General features: G+C 34.4%; 1 protein-coding gene across 1 annotated transcript in view; it reads right to left on the bottom strand.

Annotated features, from left to right (window-relative positions):
- Positions 1 to 12,078, bottom strand: part of ZCCHC7 (zinc finger CCHC-type containing 7) — a 221,335-nt gene that overhangs the window by 208,642 nt on the left and 615 nt on the right. Inside the window, exon 2 of the mRNA XM_090275923.1 lies at positions 6,813 to 7,442. Within this exon, the coding sequence (XP_090132049.1) occupies positions 6,813 to 7,422 (610 nt within the window). The 5' untranslated portion in view covers positions 7,423 to 7,442. The remainder of the gene's footprint in view (positions 1 to 6,812; positions 7,443 to 12,078) is intronic.

The raw sequence follows: 12,078 nt of genomic DNA, 5'->3' as shown, positions 1-12,078 counted from the left end.
TTATACTTTGCCTATCTACAGTAATCTTTTTTTTTTTAAGTCTATTACATTCATCTGAAAATGATTATGTACTGTGCTAGGGCATCTCTTATATTTGTAGAAATATATTTAACTCTGGTATTAAAGTGAAGTTTCCATATAATCATGCATCTTAAGATTTCTAAAGGCAGGAATTATATATATAGCAATTCTTGAATCCCAACATCTTAATGGTAATAGTGTCTTGTACATTGGAAACATCCAGTAAGTGTTGAAATGACTTTAACACTTCAGATTTAGTTTTAATTAGATCATAAAATGTCACCAAATCAAATAAAATTTCGTTATGGAAAGGACTTTACTAAAGACATGTTGTCCAAAAGCAACTTGAGTTCACAAAAAGACCTGAGAACTTTTAACTAAAAAAAAGGTGAAAGTATATGCCTGTGCTTGCCACAGTGATCGTGAACCCATTTTGTAGTTATGAGGTTTGTCAGAATACTTCCCTATTACATTAATTTAGTCTATCCATGTCTCATTTTAGTTTTAGAACCTTAACAAAATAGTTTATTATTTTACCAATAAAGAAATTAAGTTACCCAAAGTCACAGCTAGGCAACTGTGGAGCTGTGACATAATAACTACCACTAACTGAGTGCCTATGTCTGTTACCTCACTTAGAAGTAACACTTTAAACTGAGACCTGAATGGGGGTCAGCCAAGTAACGTAGAAACTGATCCAGGTTAAAACAAATAAACAAACAAACAAACACGGTATACATAAAGATCCAGATCAAATAAAACATGGCATATTTTTAAAAACTGAAATTCAAATAGGTAACCCCCTCTACAAATTTTAATTAGTTATCAAGTCTTGGATGAATGCCTAATAAATGCCAGGGATACAGCGATTGCCTCTAAATGAGTTCTTCATCCTCTGAAATTGTATCCAAAACTCTTACGTGCATTTTTAGGGCAGAAAAGGATTTGACACAAAAACAGTTAAAAGACTTACTTCCCTAAATTGTTAAAAGCATAGTTCCATTTCAATTTCAAAAGCTGTGCTTTTACTTCAATCAAGCCATAATTTCACTTCAACTGCATGTACTATGTAAAGAGCACTATTCTATACACAAAGGTGGAAAGAACTTCAGCTAAATTCACTGAAGACTTGCCAATGTGCCAAACTGTACATACTACATTAATGTCAAATTCTGCACCATAACAGTTACATACTAGAAACTACTATGGCTTCTTCTACTCTTAAAAAGGCTATTTTCTCCATTTTTCAAAAGGTATTTTCTTTTTAATATCTGAACCTATTTAATTTTTTGCTAAACCTAAGTCTTTCAAAATTATTAAATGAAAAGGAAACATTAAGACCAAGAATAAGTATTAAAGCATGCTCCTGAAGTAGAATTAAGACTATTATACATTTGTTTAAAATATATTTTAAGACTAAAGTATATGAATCATCAACTATTTTAAATTACTATTCATTCACTTCCAAAAAGTATTTCTTACATTCCTAATGTATCCAGCTCAGATTAGTGTAGAAGACACAAAAATAGTCCGTAGTCCTAGAAATGAGAAATATCTTTACATAGTACTATGGATTAATTACCAGAATATACTGTTAACAGAAAAAAAACACCGTAGAGCAAAGTGTGGATAATATGCTATTGTTTATTTTAAGAATGGGAAGATAGGGTGCAAAGATATAAACATTATTTGCTTTTATTTTTTTAAATGTAACGGCAAACCATCAATTTTGTCTTAACCCATAAGGGGAAGGACAGGAACAGAGTGAAGAATGGAGAGAAGGTAGATTTCCCCTAATATAGTATATCTTGTCTTGTTCATGTGAATTTGGAGCCTTATAAACATTTTATATGCTTATAAAACCAAATAAATGTTCATAAGGTAATACTGAAAAATAAACATATCAAAAGCAAAATTAAACAAGTGAACCTATCTATGTATCTAATTGATAGCTTAATCACAGGAAGAGAAACCTGAATTTAATCAAGCTTCTAGAGCTAACTACCAGTTCACAGGAAATATAGGGGACAGTATGTTAAAAAAGTATCACAAAATTCAGACTACATGAAATTCTAGAGGACAAACAATCCAGTTAGTTCAACAATCAAATTACAGGAAAGAAAGAAAGAAAAACACACACATACACACACACACAAGAAACAGATAAAAGAGGAACCTAGAAAGGATAAAAGTTATTAACCGCTACAGTTAACAAAATTAATTCAAATAAACTCTTAAGAAAAAAAGGTAAGAACAAAATGGGGAAATCTGAACACTGACTGGTTATTTAATGATCAAAGAATTATTGGTAATTTGTTTAGGTGTGATAATATGATTATGTTTCTCAAGAAGAATCTTTACCTTTCATAAATACATATTAAAATGCATATGTGTGTGTATATTAATATATGAATAAATGAAATGAATGTCTGTGATTAGCTTCAAAATCACACAAGGGCATGGAGATAAAGATGAAAAGATTGGTCACAAGTTGATAATTTGTTAAAGCTGGTTTATGGGATACTTGAGTCCATCATAACATTCAATTCATATAAACTTTATAATTTCCAAAATTAAAAATTAAAAAGAGTTAGTAATTACTCCTAGAGCTAATTAATATACATTCCCTATGCAGGAAAAAAAGTTGCTGATTCTTACAGCATTTATTGTCTCTCCCCATATATGGCTGTCTTATAATCCTTCTCAAACTTGGTATCAACCTCACAAATACAATAAATCATGATGATTTTCTCTGGCACATCTAGTCTTCAACCAGGAGACCTGTCTTTCTAACATATGATAATTGCAAGTTAATCCCATTGGAGATAATAAAAGAAAATAAAAGGTAAGAATTTAAAAAAGAAAACAAATGATAAAGTAGACATTGTTTATATAAAGAAGTCTTAAGAAAGAGCAAAGAAAGTGAAGGAAATGAAGCCTAGCTAGACCTTAAAAATAAACTCCTACATCCCTCAGTAGAGAAAGCTGAGAGCCAGATGTAACGGGCACTGAAGGCTTATGTTTTGGCATGAATTTATTATAAGCAAAGCCTTCATCATAAAACTGTATATACTGAGGAAGACTAGGCTGAACACATTGCATAAATGTTACATTCCCAAGGCCTCAATGGACCCTCCGGAAACTATTCAACAAATTCAAATTAGAAAATCAGAAAAGTACTAAACACTGGAGGAAGAACAGAAAGGGGGCAAAAAATGCCTCCTAATTGTGTATTACCAGCCTGATTGTGTATTATCTGTAACTGTGTATTAAAATAAAACAAGTGTAAACATCTCACTGAAACTGAAGTATTAGTTAAGAGCTTAAATTTTCCACAGATTAAGAGTGGAGCTGCACTCATTACTACAAATTTAACAATAATAAATAGGAAATATGTAAGTACTTATATAGTCCTTCACACATTCATGTACTACCTCAAATTCACTAATCCTGTTTTTTGTAAAGTTAAGTTTTCACCCGCATCTCTCACCAGGATTTTGGGAGACTTAATGCCCGAGACTTCCATAAATTACTTAGCTTATTATATTTTGTCTCTTCAGTGAAACACAAGGCAGTTAAGGCTAAAACTATCGTTTTTTACCACTTTAAATCCCCTCTATGTATTCTACATAGAGTAGAGCTCAATAAATGTTTGTTCATTTAGCAATTAAAGAAAAACAAAGTAATTTATAATACCAAGGAAATATTCTAAATATAATAAGAAGCTTCTGAATATGGAAAAGACATTCCCTCAAGGAGTTTATAATGCCTTCTCTTATATCTTATTAATATCTTTAAAATGCCATAGTTTGGGGGTGGGATTGACAATAGTGCTGTACGCAAAATAGCTATTGCTGTTGTTTAAGAACCATTTCAAAAATATGCCAGAATTTCCACAAACTTCCAGACATGAAAAAAGAAAAGTTTTTCTCTAAAGACTATTGTATAAACTGAACCAGACCTATCCCTAGATCTATTTATGAGTGAAGTAATGATTAGAGAGTAACAATACACTCAAACAGGCTTCAGTAGTGAATATATTGCTTATTAATTGGAAAGAAATAGGATTATGGCATTAACAGATCAAGGAAACAAAATAGGGATATATATTTGAATATCTGTAGGAGTTTACAAGAACCAAGCAAGTTAATTTGAAGAATTGCAAAATTTGTTTCGATTTGGCTGGAACAATAACAACAACAACAACAAATCCTAGAAGCAAAGAGTAGGGATAAATTTCAATATGGATAATAGGAGCACACACCGACTGTCCAGAATCAAGAATTACTTGGGGAGAGGGGGAAGCGGGGTAAGAAGGGGAAGGATCTAGTCAAGGAACTAGTATAAATGACCCAAGGACATGGACAATGGGGTGGGGACTGACTGGGGGAGAAGGGGTGGGTGAGGTGGGGGGGAGCAATGGGGGAAAACGTGGGACAACTGTAATAGAAAAACAATAAATAACTCAAAATTTAAAAAAAGAAAAAAGAATTACTTGGAATTACTTGGGTCTTATATCAAACATTTTTACTAAGGCACACACACTAAACTTTAAAGGAATACATACCTATAAGAATATGTTTCTTTGAAAACTATAAATAAATGAAAATATAAGGAAAACTTATGCAAAAAGAAAGCTATTCTAGAAAAAACATATGCCAACATAAGCAAGAGTTATAAAAAACAGAATAGTAGGAGAAAAAAACTAAGAAATAACAAAGAGCCTACTGAATAGAAATATGTAACACAAGTTATCATAAAAACAATGCAGCTAAGTGGAATCCTCATACATTAGTGGTAGAAATGCATAATGGTGCAGCCACTGTGAGAAACAGTTTGGCAATTCCTCACAAAATGAAACATAGAAATACCAGTAATTCCATTCCTAGGTATATAACCAAAAGAATACCCAAAACAGGTGTTTAAATAAATACTTATATATGAATGTTCACAGCAGCACTGTTCACAACAGCCAAAAAATGAAAATAATCCATATGTCCATCAATAAATGAATGGGTAAACAAAATATGGTATAGTCATAGAATGAAACATTATTCAAGCCTTAAAAAAGAATGAAGTACTGGTACATGTTATAGTACACATAAATCTCCAAAACATGCCATGTGAAAGCCAGACACAAAAGGTCACATACTGTATGATTCTATTTACATAAAATATCCACAATAGGTGAATCTATAGATACAGAAAACAGATTAGTGGTTACCAGGGTCCAGAGGAGGAAAGAATGAAAATGACTCTGATGCATACAGGGTTTCCTTTGGATGTGGTGACAATGTTTTGGAACTACATAGAGGTAATGGTTCTATAACATTTCAAATGAGTTAAGTTCCACTGAATTGAACACCTTAAAATGGTTCATTTTACGTTATGTTAATTTCACCTCAATAAGAAGCTACACCATCGTCTCTTGAGACGGACGGCTGCCAACGACCTCAATAAAAATACAAATATCCCCCCAGAACAATGCAGTTCTTCTTTACTCAACAAATATTTGATAATTTAGCAATTAACAATGTGTCTTTTCCCTTTTAAGACTAATTTAGACAGACACACCTGACCCCATCTCTTACTTTGCCCCTCACCCTAATCTACCAGAAGTTTTTTCCTTCCACCTAAAAACATTATCAGATCTCCCTTATTCTGACAAAACTTTACTTGATTTTGTTCTATGTTCTATTCTATTTCTTTTCTAGGTACTATTCTATTTCTTTTCTTCCTTTTGCTGTCAAATTCTGAGGGCTGGCCTACTAAAGCCTGAGGCAGCCACCTGTTTTAATAAATAAGATTTTTTTGAAATAACTATCCCATTTACTAGATATTAGGCCCATAATAAGGACAAAGTTAAGTAGTTAGGAGATCTTGTGGCCTGGAAAACTAAAATATTTCCTATCTGGCTCCTTATTAAAAAGGTTTATCAATCTCTGGAGCTCCAAAGCATGATCTACAATATCATCATTTCATCTGAGGACAGGTGAGTACCATGAAAGGTTTTGGAGCAGCAGTAAAGTACCGTGAGTAAAAGGACATTTCAGGACCACTAGTTTAACAACAGTGTGCAGGGAAGATACATAAAAAAACAAAATCATTTAGGAAACTATTGCAGGAGACTAGGCATTAGGCACAGAAGGTAAGAAATAAAAGGGACTTTAAGCATCAATACTAGATGACTACATGTGACAGACGAGACAAAACAACCAAAATTTCAGTCCTCAGTAATGTGGCTCTCAAAATTGACATTCTCTCCTACAGTCGACTTTAGACTTACAGCTTTTCAGTTTCCTACCTTACTGATTGTGGAGTTCCCAAAATCTTCGTATTAATTCCATATCCTCTGTGTACCAGTCATTCCCCATGCTTGCTACCTGGCTACCTCCTGGGTAAGCAAATCACTTAGGAAGAAGCAGTCTCAACAGAGCTGGCTGAATAAGAGCACAGGACCAATGTCAGAAGTGAATGAAGTACTCACTTGTGGTACCAAGCAGAGAGAGGGGGGGAACTAAGATTTCAGGTCCAGAACTGGCTCTAGCCAAACAGGAAGAAGCAGCTATGAAACTGCTTACAGCAGAAGAAGAGTGTCTTTGATATTCTGACATACTCTTTCTGATGTTCAGACAGACCACCATTAGAGTAGCCATTAATACGTCTTGTGAGAAACAAGACAAAAAACAAGACCGAACAGTGAGGAATTAAATGGAGCAGACTCCTTTTGTCTAGAAAAGCAGTCTTCTAAAGACGATACTACTTTTCAAAATGGCCAATATGATACTAACCTTCATTAAGAGAGTTATCACATCCCACAAGATTGAGAAGGATATCATCATCTTTATCATCATCTTCACATCCCAGCAGCATCCAGCTTTCCACATTGTCACTTTCTGAAATGGTGCTCTCTTCCTCTTCACTTGAACTGACCTCTATAATCATAACCTCTCGGATCTTACCAGATCTCTTTTCAGGTTTAAGTTTTTCAATATCTCTCTTGTATTTCTTATCATCCAACTCATTAGAATGAAGAGAAGCAGGAGAACCTTGGGACTTCTCTTTTGCTTGGACTCTAAAATTCTTTCTTCTACATCTATAAATACTATCTTCATCAGACAAAGTGATAACCTCTGACCCATCAGATAGCTGGATGACCTCACTATCTGAAAGGATAATTAAGTTCTTCTGATTTGGCTTACTATTAGATGATGCAGAATCCTCAGAGTTCTTTTCTTCATGTTCTTCCTCCCTGATGACATTATTAAGATCTTGGGCATAATGAACTTGGCTGTAGAGCTGAAATTCCACTTCACTATCAACACTGAGGTCACTAGATGACTCTTCACGATAAAGGTCATCTTCATATGCTTCTATAGTCTCATAACCACCAAACATCATGAAGGTTGGTAACTGTGATGCTGTAAAAGAGAAAGTCATACAAAACATGTATTTTAAAAGCTCAGATCATGCCTGTTTAGTGTGAACTTTTATACAAAGGTCATCACTTTTCTCAATGACATATTAAAATAACTTTTTCTCTTATAGCAACTTTCTTTCAAGGATTTCTAAATCTAATTATGACCTATTCTAATAATGCCCACCTCCTCTAAATGAAAATTACTACCAACAAATTGAGTTAGTTTTTAAAGACAATGTTGGAAAGGAAAAACAGGTTGTGATCCACTGCCTCAGACACCAAATACCTTTTCAGCAAAATGTTAAAAATCACAAATACATTTTAGCTAATTCTCACTATTCAATCCATTCTTCCATCTTCTCTTTGGTTCTAGATCTCACCTTTTCAGGTATACATTCTCATACAGGCATACTACTTCAACTTTGACTAAAATCTACAATGGGTAATGATTATATTTACTGTTTTTGTGTAGGCTTTTTTTCTCAATTTAAAATTTTAATGTCATGGCTTTCTAATCCTTGACCCCCAAAAAACACATAAAAATATCTATTAAACCTGGTTTACTTCTGTGCCGGTTATAAAGATATGTATAAAATATAAATTTACCAGAGACCCAAAACTGAGGCAAAACTCTTAGCTTTGGAAAAACTTTATAAGGAGGGACCCAAAAAACCTGGAATTTATTAAAAATTGTGTACGTATTCTTACATGTTTAAACTTCAGTCACCTTCCAAGAACCCTGCATTTGATGCAATACACCTATCGAGACTTTTACTGCTCAAAACAGTTTTTGATTTCATCAATTTTGATGCCATTTAGTGCCTCTGCTGTTTTTTGTTCCACCTTATCCACATCGACAAAACATTTCCCTTTGAGGACATTTTTCATCCAGGGAAACCAAAAAAAAAGTCACTCAGGGCGAGATTGGGTGAAGAGTGAGAGTGGGGAACAGGGGTCATGCCATTTTGATCAAAAACTGCTGAACACTCAGCGCAGTGTGGGCAGGTGCACTCGTAAATCACCCATCATGTAACAGGCAAATGCACTGAAAGTTTTCAAAAAAATTCACTGAAGCCAAACACAGCCTCTCATGACAGTGCCACCTGGTACAGTGAACACTCACCTAGTGGGGAAAGCCTGTACTACAGGAGGCCCACCCTCCAGAAGATAATTCCAGGGTTTTTTTGGGGGGGGGGGTTCCCCCTCTTCCTTTCCAACTGTGCATATTAAATCCTGTCATCCTTCAACTCAACTTAAACATCACTTTGTCAGGGAAGCTATCCTTGACCCACCAGACTAAATGAAGTGTCCCCTTTCATAGGCTTCCATAGTACTTTCAAAATACTCACCATATTTCTAATTGTTAATTTAAAGTAAATTTCCCACAAGCACTATATGCATTTGGTTAAACACTGGATCCCCAAAACCCAGAAGAGTAACTGCTATTTAGCAGGACCTCTATAAATGTCTGTTGAATAAAGAATAAGTAAATAAAGAATCAGGCATTTGTTCTTCAGCCCTGATAAATCTAACATGTGCCTAAAATATGGAAATTATGATGGGACAGATTTTGCAGTTGTCTTCAACTATTTCAACTATTCTCATAACATCAACCAAAAATCTATACAGATGTTTCAATTAGGTACTGATGGAATATTGATCAAAATGAGAGCTCTGGAAAAATAACTCATGTTTGTTCAAAAACCAGGGACAGCCAACACAATAATAGTAACTATTTATTCATTCTACTCCCTTTTTAGTTATACAGATATAATCTTAGAAAGACTACTCATTTTCTCAGTTTACCAGGTCTCTGCCCAAAATATCAGGGTGTTATGATGGTAGTTTTGGTGGTAAAACCAGCTACAAAAATCAAATAAGTAAGAGCTAATAATGGTATTATTGGAATTAATGGAATTTTTTTTACAAAAATAAAGCAACTTTTGTTGTATACCTTAAACTTACACAAAGTTGTGTGTCAATTATAACTCAATAAACCTAGATTTAAAAATCAAGATGGTTAAGTTCTGATTAACAATATTGTATACTTGAAATCTGCTAAAAGAGTAGACCTTAAATTTTCTTACTGAAAAAATAAAAGGAAATATGTGAAGTGATGGATGTATTAACTAAATGTGGTAATCATGTAAACGTATATCAAATCATGTTGTACACCTTAAACTTACACAATGTTATCTGTCAATTACAGGTCAATAAAGATGGGGGGGACAAACTTTTAAAGCCCTTTTTCTTCAAAAGGTACATTTTTATCTGTTTCCTTCTTGCACTGTCCTTCAGGTTGCTATCCTGTTGTCATACTAGTTGAATGTGGCTGTCTGAATAATAATGCTCATAGCATTTATCAGTTTATATTGAAACGTTAGCTTAGAGGAATTCAAATAAAAGATGGATCCTTTCCTTTTTATTTAATAGGTAAATTAATTCTAAAAGAAGTCAAAGGAATTATGCTTCCTTCAAGATGCTCACTGGATCCATCCTGAGGATCCAGTGTGGACTTAAGATAAAACCTAATTCCGGTGCAGCACAGAAAAAATTAAAGAGCTAAATTACAGAGTTGCAAATGTGTACTACTCTTGGAGTCATCCCAAAGGAAAGGGATTAAGAATAGAGCCACAGGCACACCTGTGAATGTATGCCAAAAATAAACTACATAAATATAATAAAAACTGAATTCCTTGGGTCTAAGGGTTTATCTCTTTCCCTGAAATGTAGAAAAATGAATTTAACAATTTAGCCCCTATGGCCTTTAAGAGGATTTTGTATCTTCTGTACTTGAAAATTGTGCTCAGCATAACTTGCTCTTCTATTCATGTAGTTTATGTATTGCCAGGGTTAAGGTTGCCTGAGGCTATGCTGGTTTATGTTACTACTTTAATTACATTCAAATGCATTTACTTTTTTTTTTATGTATACTCAGAAGATGAATATGAAATATGTCTTGATTCAGAAGACTTCCACAGCTTTTTGATGTCAAGCAAACTTAACTAAATTTTAAATCTATTAGAGACTTTTCATATCATCTCACACAACATCCTCAATTTACATATAAGGAAAGTGAGGTCCAAAGAGATAAGGAGGCGTACCCAAGGTTTTGTAGCTAGTTAAGGACTAGGACGAGCTCCCATTTCCGACGCAGCAGAGTGTTCACTAAGATTTTTTAAATTAATTTCAAGTAAAGATTTTTAAAAAAGAAAGAAAAAACTTTCTCCAAAGCTACATCTGAATTGGTTCTAACACCTAAATTTACTTCACGAATATCCACTTTACTTCCTGGGAAAGTATAAAAACCATGAAGGAAGCATTTTAAGTGGAGGGCAAAGCATACATGTGAGTTTGTCAGTTTACCATCCAGGAGCCTCCCAAGTTGGGACTCAAAGAACCTAGCAGTTTCATGACCAAAAAAGACTTAGGTTATTTTAAGAAGCCAAAACATTAGTTTGGGAAGGAAACTTACCTAAACAATGAAAACGGCTTAACAAATATAAAACAGTCAGAGAATAACAGTAAAGGCTCTCAACATTCAAAAGTGGGAGCAGGATTCATTCACTGAATTTTCAAACTAGACAACTGAAGATTTATTTAAGCTTTCGAATGTTACTATACAATCTTTAAAACCAATACTTGTAACAATCTACTAACTGATCATTCTGCTCTTATTTCCTTTCAAATAACTTTGAGCCTAGATACTTCTTGATAGCAGAGGTACCTATCTCAAGATTTAAATTTGCAGCTTGATTTTTAAACCCAGTTTTCATTGGGAAGTGACTAGTAATAGTTTATTTTCAACTTCAAAATGTGACTGACTTTCAGTGAGCTATCCTGACAGTGACAGTACTAATGAAAAACCACTAAGTTGACTCTAGTGTTAAAATGTCTGTCCATTCTGCAAATGTAACTTTCACTTGAAACAAATCTGACTGGAGTAGAGAATACATGTTGAAACAAGAGTTACAAAGGAGGGCGAACACAAGACCCGTTGGTGGGAGAAAATTATGCTAAATTTATTCAGACAAATCCAGCTGCTCTTGGATACATGAAGTTCTCTTATAATACAACTAATCCTATCTCAAAGCATTTCCCTGACCTTTCCCTCATCTTTTTCCTTTTGCTACGGAGTATCTTATCCGTGTACCTTAACAATCCTCACTTCCACTTCTTCCTCAGTTCATTCCCCATCCTCAAGATTCTCTAGAGAACAGTAATACTGCAAGTGCCAAAAGCATAACACTGCCGGAAATATACACATAGGCCACTTACAAGTCTTTGGATGTGATGACCTAAGTATTCAAAACACAAAGCGGAGTTTTAGAAGGGAGCTGAAAGGGTCACTAAATTGAACTCTCTCGTTTTCTACAGAGAGAAACGGGGTCTGAGAAACGTATCCTTTGAGCCTACAAGATTTAATTCAACCCTGTAACCTGAAATAGAGTAAATTCAGCCCAAAGATGAGATTTCTAGTCACTCGCTGAACTGCGGTAGAGCCGCGGCTACACTTCTTGCCTGCGGACTCCCAGCCAACTGCACCAGCAGCTCTTCTTCAAGTTGAAGTTAACTAGACTCACAAGATGTGAGGGATAAAGGGAACCTTAGCGAACACAGGACACATCTCCCCGTTT

Source organism: Furipterus horrens, unplaced genomic scaffold (assembly GCF_987537825.1).
Source record: "Furipterus horrens unplaced genomic scaffold, mFurHor1.1.pri manual_scaffold_4, whole genome shotgun sequence".
Classification (NCBI taxonomy): domain Eukaryota; kingdom Metazoa; phylum Chordata; class Mammalia; order Chiroptera; family Furipteridae; genus Furipterus; species Furipterus horrens.
Note: the sequence above shows the minus strand (reverse complement) of the source record. Positions and strands in the feature narration are given on the sequence as shown.